At 42.6% G+C, this 15,103-nt stretch overlaps 1 protein-coding gene and 1 long non-coding RNA gene across 4 annotated transcripts in view; one reads left to right on the top strand and one right to left on the bottom strand.

The window, feature by feature from the left end:
* UST (uronyl 2-sulfotransferase) overlaps positions 1–15,103 on the top strand; it is a 277,664-nt gene that overhangs the window by 212,203 nt on the left and 50,358 nt on the right. For all 3 annotated transcript variants that reach the window (XM_079146881.1, XM_079146879.1, XM_079146880.1), the window contains exons 6-7: positions 6,738–6,835; positions 8,698–8,855. In XM_079146881.1, the coding sequence (XP_079003007.1) occupies positions 6,738–6,835; positions 8,698–8,855 (256 nt within the window). The remainder of the gene's footprint in view (positions 1–6,737; positions 6,836–8,697; positions 8,856–15,103) is intronic.
* Positions 1–15,103, bottom strand: part of LOC306665415 — a 461,853-nt gene that overhangs the window by 430,654 nt on the left and 16,096 nt on the right. The gene's annotated exons all lie outside the window — the stretch shown is intronic.

Below are 15,103 nucleotides of genomic sequence, written 5' to 3'. Positions count from 1 at the left end.
CAAATTGTTTTGGACTTTTTTTTAGAAAAAAATAAGTCAAGCTGAACACTAAACATTTGAGGACATTTTTCCATGCACTCCTCTTTCTGACCATCTATGAATGAATTTTAAGAGTTCTGTGCCCTTTTTCAGAACCTCACAGTCATGAAAGTATTTAAGCACCATTGTTTTTATTTTTTGAACTGAAAAAATCATGTAGCTGAAAAGAAATCTTAGATTGTTAAAAAAAATGTATGGGTGATCATGAAAAGAATAAAAATATAATTTTCTGTGAAGGAAAACAGAGGAAACGGAAGGGGTATTATTAAAAACTATTAAACCAGCAGAAGACCTGGAAAGAGAAAACAGATGCAGAGAAAAATAACAAAAACAGCAATGAAAAAACCAAAAAGTAAGATGTCATCATCTTACCTTATGATTTTTCAATAATCATAGTAAAACTAAGTGATTAAATTCATCTCTTAAAAAAAAGTTTCATGTATTGAAAAGAGAGAAACCGGAAATAATGGAATGGGGAAAATCACCATTTTAAAACTAAAAGAGGGCTGGATGTAGCTCAGTACTAGAGTACTTACCTAGCAGGCAAAATAAAAGTAATATTAATGAGATACTTTATAATATACGGTAAAACCATTAGTTTTAAGAAGATGCTACATAAAAATAAAGGGAACCAACTGCAAGGTGATATTCCATATAAATGTCAGCATGGTTACATATTATAACCTACAAATAAAGGAAGACAAGCACAAGTATTTGTCAGCTCTTTGAGACCAGGGTGCTTAACATGATGGATTATAAGAGTAGATGCCTTAACTCATAATATAAAATATAAAAGGATTTTGGCATGGGTTTGTTGAAGATTTCAGCTTGAGTTGTTTAAATGCAATGAACAAATGATTTTGACCCACCCAAATTTTAGAATCTCTGAAATGCAATAGCACAAGGTCATATTGTGACCTCACAGATTAAGCTGTATTCAAAAGCTCTAGTTGAAAAATTGAAGTTAGAATTCCAGGTGAAGTTTCATTTCTAATTCACGGAATTAAAGAACTAACCACCCTCCTCCACCTTTTTCCTTCAGTATTCCTCCAACCAATCCCTGAATTCATTTTTTATGATTTATGACTCTATAAAGTTTATGTCCCAATTTTTTTGCCAAGATGAACGAACCTTCCCTTAGGAAGGTCCCCATTTTAATGTCCCACTTGGTATAGAATTTAGGGTATCTAATGGTATTTTAAGTAAGTTCTACTGAGGCTAACCTCTATTTAAAGACATCCTTTGTGCTAATATTCCAGATGTTATATGCAGAAGGAAAATGATCCTTAGCCAAAAACACTATAATTATGAGAGCTAGTGACTGATAATATATTCCACTTTCTCCTTTGAAAATGTTTGTACAAAACTGGGTTGGGTCCAGTGGTTTTAAACTAAAATCTGTAGACATTTATTTACCTAATAAAATAACCACACGGCCTGGCAAAATTTTGCATAGTTGGAGCCTTTCCTGTGCTGGAGCCTGGAATGGCATTGGATTTGAAGGCCCAGAGAACTGAATTCAGGAAGGCAGCCCAGCACCCCACCTGTGATTCCACCTGAAGGCCAGGCTGGTGGCCCAACTTTTCATAGGCTCAAAAGACTTCTATTAGCTCATAATGGATAATGACCACTGAAATAATCTAGGATTGAAGTACTTAACAATGCTCAATAGCGATATTATAAACCAAAATTATAATAACTTTTCAATAAAAAAAATTCCTTGTGTTTTAGAAGATATTTTTTGGCCCTAACAATATAGATACTACATAACATTTTATGCTTTTGTATGCATAAGACACCTCCTCTTTCCCATGTTGATGTGGGATTGGAAACTACTTTCCTTTTTGTTTGTTTGTTTGTTTGGTATTGGGGATTGAACTCAGGGGCACTCAACACTGACCAACATCCCCAGCCCTATTTTGTATTTCGTTTTAAAGACAGGGTCTCACTGAGTGGCTTAGCATCTCGACTTTGCTGAGGCTGGCTTTGAACTCGAGATTCTCCTGCTTCAGCCTCTCAAGACACTGGGATTACAGGACTGCCCCACCGAGTCTGACTGGTGACTACTTCCTTGAAGGAGTAGGTAGGCAGGATAATAAATCAAAGGAGAGAGACACCTTTTCCAAAGGTGCTCTAATCACGGGAGCAAGCAGTTAGGAGCCAGTCATTGAGATCAGGCTCCCTGGGCCCTGTAATCAGATCTACCTGCTTGCATAACACAGGCACACTGGCTGGAATACAGAACGATGTTCCCATTGGGGCAGGTTGACAGAGTGGCAGTGGACAAGTAGAAGCACAAGTGACATGGTGAAGGGCAATGGCCCAGAGTCCAGGAGAGGGCGCTGTTCATGAGATAAGCTCATGAACTTATCTGAGCCCAGTGACAGTGATACTCAGGAGTAAGACTACTCCCCAGGTAAGCAAATCAGAAGACCCTCTCCTAGAATCTAGAACTCAGGGGACTGAGGAAGCTCCTAAGATAGGCTCAGACACAGGCAGCCACACACAACCTCAACGGCCAGCAGTGAGTAGCCAGGAGGCCTGCACAAGGCAGAAGTGGAAACGGGAGGAGGCCATGCGGGCCCCCCAAATGTCCCTAACTGTTTGCCAGCCTGGAGTCGTGATTTTCAGATTCAGGACTTTTGCATCAAATGAAATCTTATATAAAGCTCAGTAATCAACCTAGGCATTAAATTAGATTTTTGAGGCTGAAAAAGAAGAAAAAAGCAGGGGAGGAGGGATTGGAATCCATAATCCCACATCTTGAACACAACCTTTGTAAATAATCTTGGTTTATTTTCTTCCAGGATATTTTTTAAAGACAGATCTTTTTTAAAAAATGTAGTATATATGTAATTTTACCCTGATTTTCTCAGATAAGTGTTTTTTTCTATAGTTACATATGCTTTATAAACATTTTTGATGACCATAATGATTCATAACCAGAAATATCACAGTTTGCCTGGTTACTATAATTTGTTTATAATTTTTGATCTTTTAAACACTACTGTGATAAATATTGCACCATAAAAATGGAAGCTACCCTCGTCCGATAGCCAACTTGACTCCATATGCATGGTGGTATCTTTCTTTGGCTTGGCTCCCCACATTTTCTAGTTTCTCTATGAAAATCATCATTGTGGAGATCTCCACATCCTTTGAAAAGCACCCAAACCCCTTGACCTCAATGCCAGACCATGTTTCCCGGTTTTATTAATGCTGTATTTAAAAAGAAGAAGTGCAAGGATGCTTCTGGAGAGTACCATTTACATCTTTCACAGGATCCTGCCTATAGTCACCCTAAATGCTTGATAAATTTTATTGCAGTTAATAGAAAAGGGCCCACTGAAATCTAATGGGAACTGAGCTGTATTCCAGACTGAGCCTCCTCATTATCATTTCAGGACAAAAACTGCCACTACAGTTTTTCTTTAATTTAATTCAGTAGAAACTTTAATTTCTGCATCTTGGAATGCAAAAGAATGTCCTTGTGTCCCCCTTTCAAGATTTAAGAACTCACTGGATTAGGCCCCAGTGAATAAGGATACTGGCTACAAAAAAAAATGGAGTGATAGCCCTCACTTATCCAGAAAGTCTTTCTCTGAATTCCCGCCATCATACACACAGCCATAAACTCAGAAGTGGTATAAAGGACCCCAAAGCCACCAAAATAGAGGCTGCACATATTAACCCTCCAGCAACCACAGGAGGGAGAGCAAGGTGCTACTTTAGCTATGGTGCTACTTTCTGGAGGGCTGTGTTAAGAAGGATTCTGAAGGGCATTTCCCATCTCTGTTAGAAAGAATGTGTCATCTTTGATTGAGGCCTGGCAGGAGCAGGGAATGGGAGAATGAGGGTATCTGGCCACCTGCCACTTTCCAGTCCATTAAGCCTCACTAAAAAGTCTTGCTCGACTCTTCTGGTTCTGGCTCAAAATTCTTTACAAGGCTCAAAAAAGGCTTATGAGGCCAAGTGTGATGCAATAAAGTTAGCTGGGCCCACATCCGTTCCACTTATCTAAATTGACTGACCCATCAAATCCGTACTCTGATTACCATGGTCCACCTGTGGATCAAGGATTCAATACTGCCTCCGTGGTGAATGACACTCAGTAATTTTTCTCTCTACCGTTTCTAACCCAGTTATCACAGCCAGCACAGGAAATTGTCCTTCATCATGTCCTTCACCATTCAACTTTTCTCTAATGTCTATATTCTTAGGGTGTGAAGATTGGCTCCCAAATCTATTTTAAATCCACAGTGGAAAAGTGCTTTTATGTCATAGTGTTATATGACTTTATGTAGAGAGTAAGATGTGATACAGTAAGTCAAAAGTTCCACCGTAGTGAATTCTGGCTGCCTTTGCTTTAAACTGTTTTTTTTTTTTAATTGCATTTATGATATAACAAAAATAGCAAATTTCTGATTTCATAATTATTATTATGAAAGGATTATCATAATTATCTGCAGTGTTCACTTAGACTATCTCACTATTTCCCTAATGATGTAAGAATATGAGCAGAGTAAAGGCTTATATTAAATCCTAATCTTAACAGAGGGAAGCCTGGACAGGGGAGCGCATTGTAGGGGGGTGCATGGCACGTGCCAAGATCCAGAGGAGCAAATCCTAGATGAAATGCAGGCAGGCAGGTTGGCTCAGAATCACCACCATGATGACAATTTCAGAGAAAATTTTAACTTAGTCTGAAAGGCTTTTAAATAATCTTACCCTAGATGCATTGCATGAAAAGAAAAAGTGAAGTTGCATAATCATTTAAAAATACATAGAGAAGTTCAGTATAAAAAAAGGTAATTGTAAGGAAGCCTTACACCAGATATAAAACTCATTAACACTGGGGGGAACACCAGGGCCAGAATGGTCTTGAGAGGCCATGGGAGAGGCAGAGCTTGGCAGACCAACACTGGAGGGCAGCTGCATGAGACCACCAGGAAACTGCAGTGGCACACAGTGACGGTCTCAGTCCCAGTGAAGTGGACTGTGTGAGTGGCCAGGAGCAGACTCCTGAAGGCCCTGGTCCACAAAGCAGCTTCCTTGTTGGTGTGGCTAAGCTGTGGGCAACTGAACACATGGGGTGTCTGCCTCTGCCTGACCTTCCGTCTGAGCCATCTTTTATTTACATCTTTCTGTAGCATTTCCATAGCACAGGTGGGGAGGAACACCATTCATCAACATAATGGGCTCAGAGGGAACTCTGAAGTCCCCCAGGATATGCCTTGGTCCAAGAGAAGGAGAATGGTTAATTGCATTTTTTAAACTAGAAATTTATGTCTTCCCATAAATTGACCTTGTTGAGTATATTTGTGAATTCAGGAGGAAAATAACCTCCTCTGCCCTCCCCTTCACCAACCAGCTGATGTCCCCAGCAGTCCCTGGAGCCTCCAGGCTTGGACCTGCAGGTACAGAGTCAGGGCAGGCTCAGGGGAGTGGAAGAAGTGGCTGCTTCCTCTCCTGCTCCTGGGCCAACATCCTGGCTCTCTCCTGTCCCTTTATGCCCTCACTTACTGTCTGTTAATTACAACTCTGCTACTTCCTGTGGTAAACTCAAGTGCTTGAGTACACTCGAGTGTGTTTTGCTAATTCTGTTGATTCTGGTTGAATTTGTTATTGTAATTGTGATTTACTTGGTACATGAACCCAAGAGGAGGGAAAGGGGAAGAAAGTGTTGTCAAAAAAAAAAAGTTATATTTTTCTCATTCCCAGCTTGAGCTGAAAAATATTTTAATAGCTGATCACCTGCCTCAATCAGATCAGAAACAGTGGCTTCTGTTGACTCATAAATGCCACTGACCATGTTTGGGAGTAGTATTCACCCTTAACCTGTCTTGCCAACACTGGCCCTGGAAAAACATCCACAGCTGCTCGGTTCCTGAGTGAATCAGGATATCTGTTCTCCTTAGAAACACCTAAGAACCAGGTGTGTCTCCTCTAGGCTATCTGGTGTGGTCTGCCTTGAGAACGGTGACTTCTGAGCCCTCCTAGTCACCTGTCCCAAGACATTTCAAGTTCCCATAATGCTAACAGAGACACCAAGTTCAGCCTCACTTAAGAATAGAAAATCTGGGTACCACACGGCTGCCTTTGAAAGTGAGAGGATGCTCCTAGACAAATATCTTGTCACTTTCTAATCAAGTAAAACCTTAGAAATCATTTTGCAACCCCTCTGAATTGTGCAAGCCCTTAATGAGACTGTTGCAGATACTCAATCATTGTTCCTTGACTGTGTGGATACACAGGGAAATTCATTTCTACAGGGTTGCCCTTCCTGGTATGTAACTAAGTCAGAACTTATTAAGAACTAAGTTATGCTAAATTTATTAAGTACCAGCTATGCACCTACTGATTGGCTGGTAACTGCTGGGGCCATAGCAGATCTTGTTGGGTAGATTATTCTCACAATGCTTGTGATCCAGGCTCAGCCTTTGAACCCTGAAGGTAGAGATGCGGTGTAGTCCACTGAACTGGTGCCCTCTAAACTGGCCTGGGGCCATATGTGTACCTGGTCAATTAAACCAGGTGTTGGGAGGCATAAAGGAAGTTTTCTCAGGAAGTCTGTGAATTCTGTGCCCCCATCCAAAGCTTGCCCTTGTCATTTAAGTATTCATTTTTCTTCCAATGTGTGCGATTCAACAAACCACTGCATAGACCACGAGGTATCTCACTGCTGTTTTCTCTTCTAGGATATCAACGAGTGCATTCTTGAAAACTACCCTGAGTGTTCCAACCCCAGGTTATTTTACATCATTCCTTATTTTTGTGGACAGCATCCCAGATGCAGGTAAAGTCACAGGCTTACGGCTTGCTATTTGCATGAGGGCAGGACACCACCAGACTGACTCTGTGGGACTCTTCTGTATCCTGCCCTGTCAGCCTTCTGGAATAGAGTTCATATTTACTATTGCTCTTCAAAGATGTCATTTGAGACTTTGATAGAGGCCTTGGGACCTCCTTGTACAACTGTGTAACCAGAATGCCATCCAGACCCTTTTTTATACCTAAACATGGCTGTCACCACTCAGTCCCCAAGACAGGGGCACCTGCACCACAGTGGTGACTGTACTTAACCAACAGCTGTCCCTGGCATGTTTCCTGGGTCTGAAACCCTGGAAATCCACACCCAGAATTCAGTGGTGACTCTCTCATGAAACAGACTAGTAGAGCCGTGGTCCCGTCAGCCCTACTGGAAAGCGTGACCTTCTTTACAAAGTGACTTAGCAGGGAGCCAACACCCTCAGAGTGTGTTGTGCCACCTCCTGCAGAGCCTCCCTGGGGAACTTGTTCAGAACCCTCAGCTAATCGCAGGCTCCGAGGTGGGTGCAGGCTTTCCTGAGCCTCCCGGTGGCTCCCGCTTAGCCAGGTGGGAACCCGGGACTGGACAAATGTCTGTAGCCAGAGAAGAAACAGCAGCCGCACGGAGCCGTCATCTTTGCTTGATGGGACATAAAGACTGTTACCAGAAGGGACATTGTCCCCAAAAGGGAACGTTGGTTAGAGCATCCTCGTGTCCCTAAAGAGGCGAGCGGGAACAGCTGGGCCTAGACTGCCACCCACTCATGGCGCTTTATTGCTTCTGCTGTGAGTTCTGCGTAGTTATCAGGTGGGTCCTGGCGCTGGGCTGTTTAGCTCCGGTAATGCAAGAACCTGCTGTGGTCTGAATTCTGGGCCCAGCAGTGTCAGTCTCTGCTTCACGACACACAGCCACATGCTCACCCAGTTATAAACACTTTCCAGTTCATCCTAGTTGCTTCAGACACTGGGAAGACATGTGACTAGATGACTCACTTTCTGATCACAATGGAGATACATATTGAAAGAACCATGGTTCGAACCCCTAAAATATTTCTCAAGTTGCCAGTTTCCTAACCTCACGTGGAGTACTCATGATGCTGGATCTGGGCACACTAGTAATGCTTTTCAGAACTTCCAGACATTATCTTGTTCCACCTTTTCGATTCTGTAGGGGTAGGTAAGGATCATTACTACACTTTTTCAAAAGAGAACTTGGCTTGCTCAAGTTTCTCCAAGTGGTAAGTGACAACCAGGCCTGGAGCCCAGCTCCTTGACTTTTCTTGCTTATATAAATGCTGGCCCAGAGGCTCAGAGATTTGGCCTACAAAGGAGATTAAAATGTTTCCCTTCTGTAATTAATAATTAAAAAAAAAAAAAAAAACGATTTTCCTTTTTCAATTCTTTAAAAGAATAAGACAATTAGCAGGCATGACTGGACACTTGTTTTGATTTCTTTAGAAATACAGTGTCAGTTAAGTTTCTTATTTCTAAACTTCGAACTTCTTTATTGTTCTGTTTGGTCCTTCTAATAAAAAGCTGTGCTTCTGATCACCCCGAATCAACGTTTGTCAGGACCTAAATGCCCTTGTTTGTATTTGTCTTTCAATAAATATGTAGGCAGGGCTCACTCCATTCAAGGAGGGACCTGGACCTTAAGCACAGGTGAAAATAACCGAGGAGAGACTAGCCAAGGCAGGCTGTGGACCTGTGCGTGGGCTGGTCCTGGAAGGAAACGGGATTTGCAGTTACACAGGTCAAGGGGTGGGGGCAGGAGCTGTGAGCTTTCTGGGTGGTGTTGCTGCCTTGCAAAAATGAATCTTTGATCTCAAAGTGATTTTCATCTCCATAAAGGGAGCCTGGTGAGTGGGCCCTTGAACGTGCAAAGCTGAACGTGAATGAAAACTTCCTGCTCGTGGGCATTCTGGAGGAGTTGGAAGATGTGCTGCTTTTACTGGAAAGATTTTTACCTCATTACTTCAAGGGTGTGCTCAGCATCTACAAGGACCCAGGTAACTCCACCCACAGGCAAGCCCTTCCCCAGGGAAGTCTGTTTCTTTTCAAGGGTCGCACACCTTGGAAAGGATTTGGGAATGAAAGAGTGGCATGATCTTTGTGTTTCCGAGGGGCGGTTCCCCTGGCTTGCAGAAGAAGGTGAGAACTATGAGCTGTTGGTTCTAAAACCCTGAGCTCCAGGTCCAAACACAAACCCACCATGTTTAGTCTTGATCCATTTGCCCTCGTGGAAAACGACATTGGCGACATTCTCCATCAACCCTGTCCTGAGCATGTTGCTGGGTGAACCCCACTTGGGTCCTCGTGTACACAGCTGGAGTCCATGGATGGAGACGTGCGTGCGTGGGAGAGAGCCATTCTTATCAGGAAGTAGCTGATCAGGAAGTAGTAGCCTGCCTGCCATTGTGTAAGGCACTCCATCTACTAAAGTGCCAGCAACAGAATAGAGTAGCAAATCGAAAATACAGTCTAGAGTTTATTGTGCCTGAGTGGTCTCCAGGTAGAAGCAAGAAACGGAAGGTGGCAAAGCAATTGCAAGGGTGGCCCACGGTGTCATTGTAGAAATAATAACTCTCAGAAATTCATCACTGTTTTCTCATTATTTAGCTTGGAAAGAAAGATACATAACATTGCTTGTTTCTTCTCTAGGCTCCTTAATCTGTAGCTGCCACAAGCAGCCTGTTCGCTGACCTGTTGATGGTTGGTTCTGTCCTGAGGTTGCAGATGGCATTTTGCCTTGTAAAAATAAAGAGCATTTGGAAGACACCCAAAGGTAGCAGACACCCGAGCAGGGAATGCCAACCATGCCTTTGTCACTGGAAGGTACCAAGGCTCCATCAGCAGTAGGTGCAGCCTTAGTCTGTCTCAGAGATAAAGTCCAATTCACCTACTTGGAGGAACAGGCAGGAAACCTCAAGGTGTGCCCGGCGGGTGTGTCTTCTCAGCAGGATGTGTGGTTTGAATTGCTAGAAGCATAATAAACCTTAAATAGCTGGTTTTGGAAACTTAGGTCCTCATTTGCCCTTTCAATAGCAGGCAATTTAAGGAGTTTACAGAATTTAAATATGAAGAACCGAAAGAGCTCTGCCGTGTGATTTTTAGCTCCATCAGACAACATGAACTCGGCTCTGTGTGAGGAGAGGTTTAGCCTAGGCTAGGCTACATTGGAGGTGAATGGTTTGCATGAGCCATGGTTCTTTTCATCTTTGATTTCCTCTTTTATAGTGTGTGTGTGTGTGTGTGTGTGTGTGTGTGTGTAAAATATACATTGTGTGTTTAATAAGCAGTATGAGATAAAAGGCTGACTGAAATTTGGCAACACATCATTATCAAATAAAATGAATGCAGTCTTGTCCCAGTGTTTGGGGAGAGTATTGGTGAATCACCATGAGAGTCCCCTTCCACGTCACACAACATCAGCTATCCTTGGATCTGAGGCTGAGGGACTTCACCCAGCACAGGGTGTAGACCTGGTGACTTAGATGAGGACATGTGGGTCCTGGTGCTTCTTAAATACATATAAACCACCCAGAAGGTCCACTTACCTGGCTGCTGTTGGTACATTTCCTCTTGACATCCTGCTTTCTCCACTTAGTATGTGAGGTCTCAGAAACTGTGACCTTCATCCTATGATCTGTAAATGCGTCAAAATAGAAAAGATTTCTGAAAAATGGGATCATTATTAGCTCGTTTGCCTTCAGCCACAATCTTTCCACCTGTAAATCAAAGCTTTTTCCCCTGGGAGTTTGGCATAGCAGTGTATTAAATACCCTGGAGAGCTGGAGAGAACAAGGGACATCTGGTATCCTGTGCAGCAGGTGAAAGGCTTCCACAGCCCAGGGCCAACAGCGCGGCTATTCCACCTGTTTAAATAGTTCGGTCTCCCTTGCCACCTTCAAGCTACGCTTGGTTGCCCAGTCCGCCCCGCTTCTCAACAATGATGTAGCAAAAGGAGTGAATCATGGCAGAGGGGTCTTCAGGACCCTGCCCACTGCTCTGAATTCCGTCCTTCAGTGGAAGAGGTTGTTACATATTTTGAATATCACCTATCATGCTCTGGGCTGCCACAGAGCATGCACATCACAAAATGTGCTTTGTGGCCTCCTGGGCATCTTCTCATGACACTGTCCTGTGATAGTATTGCACACCAAGCAGGTCCATGGTCTCTGTCAGGAAGAGTTTCTGTGTCCCTGAGGCAGAGGGCAGGACAGGAACCTGCACTCCTGACCAGCTTTTCAGTATATCTTACATCTGCAAAGATGAGTCACCTCATAGCTACAAATCTCAACTCAGTGTCAACTAAGTCAAGGAAGAGTAGCTGCAGGTCACACTCATCATTTCATACCAGAACCACCTCATCTGTGCATTTGAAGGCTCAACTCTCACAGCACTCCTAACATCATTATTCCTGTGCTTTATTAAAGAATTTAGTAGCTCAGTGGTAGAGCATTTGCCTAGCATGTATAAGGCCCGGGGTTCCATCCCCAGCAATGCAAAAACAAACAAACAAACAAAAATTATAACTAAGTTCGCTTAGAGAACAGAGAGAAAAAAACCTAAAATGTAAGATATTAAGGGATCTTTTGCCTCTTAATCATTATCAATTAACTGACCATCCGAAAAACTGAATTAATATGCAAACTCTCCATTGGCTATTTTTCTTTAGTGTTTGTCCTGTTATTGGGGGGGAAAATGCAGGTGTGTATTGATTGTATAAAAAGATTAGCCCTTTTTTGTATTTTATTTAGAGACAGAGTCTCACTGAGTTGCTTAGAGTCTCACTAAGTTTCTGAGACTGGCTTTAAATTCGTGATCCTCCTGCCTCAACCTCCCGAGCTGCTGGGATTATAGGCATGCTCCTCCATGCCCGGCTCTCTCCCTAATTCTTAAAAATTGACATGCTATAAGCTATTAAAATTTTTCTTAGTCATAACTTTAAGGAACAAAAATCACAGTAGAGGTACAGGCCAAAATAAACAAAGTAATGAAAGACAAGGAACATGTGAATGTTTGTAATAAGAACAGTCAAGTGAACCTCCCTCTTCTAAACCCTTGACTTGGCCAGTAACCAAGCTATCTTGCTTCAATAGCGCCACCTATCACATACACACAGAACTGTATGAACTAGCTTTAATCTTTTCCTTCCTCCTTCCTTGAGGACTTGAAAATTCTTATGTCCACTTCTTATACCTTGTATTTTAAATACTTTCAGTCACTAGCTTTACATTAGTATTAATTTTCAACTTATTTTCATTGCAAATGTAAACTTAGATGCCACAGTAGAAAACTCACTGGATATTTATGGGCTGCCTGGTAAATTGTTAAAAAGGAAATATGTGTAACCAATTCCAAAGGAATGGCGCATTTGCAAACGAATGGCTAATATGCACACTTAAATTCATCTGTAAGGTGAGTTTCTTTAAGTAAGGTCCTATATTTATTTTAAGCAAAATACTGAAGGTTCAGTTCTTGAAAAATTTCTCCATACCCCAAATTACATTGCTTCACAACACTGTTATTCAATTATTACCTTTGTCCAGCAGGTGGCGGCATCTCTCCATTTTTTCCAAGGAAGTACCAATGTATTCCTAATACAAACTCAGCATATGCAGGCTGGAGTTTATATAATGGGTGAACACACATGTACAGTTTTAAAATACCATCATTCTGCAAAGCCTGGATTAAACAAGTTCTATCTCCATTTCTATTTTTATTTCCCACTTTCTTATTGCTTTTAAGCTAATACAAAAACTCAAAAAATACTCTGGAGCCTCAAAAGACACAGTAATGGCCAAGGGAAACTCAAATTTAAATTAATCAAATTGTTTAAAGAACCCACTCTATTGGTTCATCTACTATCACATTTTCCACAAAGTCTTTTATGGAGCAGCATCCTGAACTCAGATTCTAATAATGTTGAAACTGAATCTTGTGTGTGTGCGTGTGTGAGATAGAGAGCATCCATTCATATTCAAACGACAAACTCCTTATTATACAGCAGTCATATCTCAGTAATGGTTGTGGATCACAAAACCAGTAACAATTCCTAAGTAATAATTACTTGCAGAGCAATTTAAAGTTTCTAAAACTCTTTCAAATAGATGGTCCCATTTGACTCTTTAATGAATCTTCTGAAGTTGAAGAAGCAAATATTCTTTCCCATTTTTTAAACAAGGAAGCCAAACTTCAAAAAGGCTCAACAACTTGTCCACAGTTACTAAATCCCATGCAACAGCACTGCTCTCCAAAGTGACAGAAGATGCATTTAAGCTTCTGTTACCAGAACCGCCAAAAAAACACCATAAACTTGCTCCCTTCTAAAAATATTCTTCATGTTTAGTTACTATTTCAGAGGTTAACAGGCAATAAGCATTTATAGTGCATATCGCAGTTGAGGTGGAAGCTTAAAAATAATGTCTATAGGTGGTCTCTATTCAGTAAGAAAAGTAAGTTCAGAAATCATCCTTGGGGCTGGGAATATAGCTCAGTGGTAGAGTACTTGCTTAGCATGTGCAAGGCCCCAGGTTTGATCCCCAGCATTGGAAAGAAAAAAAAAAAAAAAAAAGAAAGAAAGAAAGAAAAGAAATCATTATAGGATCACCAGCATATTATTTTAGGCCAGTAATTTGGAAAATCTGATATCTTTCTCCTGGGGTGCTTGGGAAGTTAGGAACAGTAGTGCTAGATTGTTAAAACAGCATTTAAAAATGTAAGCATCAGCATATAACTGTTCAATTGCAGCTATTAGGCAATAGTTAAGAATTAACACAACGTAAATACTAATTTACCTCCTGAAAGTTTAGGGTTTCTGGAGAACATTTTCCTCTAGGGCACTCTCTGACCCCAGGCTGATAGCTTTATTCAGCTTACAGAATCCCCACCCCACAAGGAGGAGCCTCTGGATGTGTTTGTTTTATGAAAGCCTAAATTGCAGCTTATTAAATGTATCTTTAACCTGCTCCCACTCTTGTTTGTTTTACTGAATATAATAATTACCTGGAATGTATTAATTTTAAGTATGATTTTCAGAAAAATTCACCAAGTACATTCAGCAAGTGTAAATATGTGTTTGAGTGTCTGCAGTCTGCCAACTCTGGAGCAGGGTGGTGGAAAGGTGGAGAAAATGGGCTAGAGATGTAGGTCAGCAGAAGAGCACTGCCTGGCATGTACAAGACCCCAAGTTCAAGCCCCTACACCACACAGAGAAAGAAAGAAAAGGAAGGAAGGGAAGAAGGGAAAAGAAAGAAAGAAAGAAAGAAAGAAAGAAAGAAAGAAAGAAAGAAAGAAAGAAAGAAGGAAGGAAGGAAGGAAGGAAGGAAGGAAGGAAGGAAGGAAGGAAGGAAGGAAGGAAGGAAGGAAGGAAGGAAGAAGGAAGGAAGGAAAGAAGAAGGAAGGAAGGAAGGAAAAGAAAGAAAAGAAAAAGAAAGGAAGGAAGGAGGGAGGAAAGGAAGGGAGGGAAGGAAGGGAGGGAGGGAGGGGAAGGGAGGGAGGGAAGGAAGGAAGGAAGGAAGGAAGGAAGGAAGGAAGGAAGAAGTAACTACCCTGCCTGAGCCAGAAACTGGACCAGCAGCCTCAATACTCCCTGTGGGGCAACCTAGGACTGAGTCACTACTACCATTCCCAGAACCAGTGGCCAAGCCACAGCTGCCAGAGTGCCGTGTCACCCTCCCCCGTTTCCCACCCTCTTCCTGTCCTGACCACCACCCCAAGCGCTCTCGCCCACCAACAGCATGTCAGGAACTCCCCCAGGTCCTCTGCTCCCCTGTGTGATGGAAGCCTTCCTCCTTGCTTTCTTCCCAGTCTCCCCACCTGGGACCCGGCCGCCAGCTAGTCCTGGACATGCATTGGCTTCTGCCAGCCCTGTGTGCCTTGCTCTGAGCCCTGGGGTCCCACTTCACATCTCCAGATGCCAACCAGTGTCTGCCTGACTAGATTTCCCAAGCTCACCAGCATGGATTCCCCTCTTGTTCCCAGTCACTGCCTGACCCAACCCTGAGCTGTCTGTGTCCCCCAACACTGTCCCTGGGGCACTGAGGGATGAACCCTGCTGACTGCTTTCTTTCATTCCCACCTTCAACCCATGCACCTTGATCTCTTCTGGTCCCAGCCTTTGCCTCTGGAAAGCCCCAAATGCTCCCCTGTGCCTCCCGGGTTCCATGGCACAGCCAGACTTGGGGCTGTGCAGTTTTCCTCTCATGATTCATTTCCCCGAATGAAAAGCTGGCTGATGACATCCGGGTGTGTG

Source organism: Sciurus vulgaris (assembly GCF_902686455.1).
Source record: "Sciurus vulgaris genome assembly, chromosome: 7".
Classification (NCBI taxonomy): domain Eukaryota; kingdom Metazoa; phylum Chordata; class Mammalia; order Rodentia; family Sciuridae; genus Sciurus; species Sciurus vulgaris.
The sequence above is the reverse complement of the archived record's forward strand: the minus strand, read 5'-3'. Positions and strand labels throughout refer to the sequence as shown.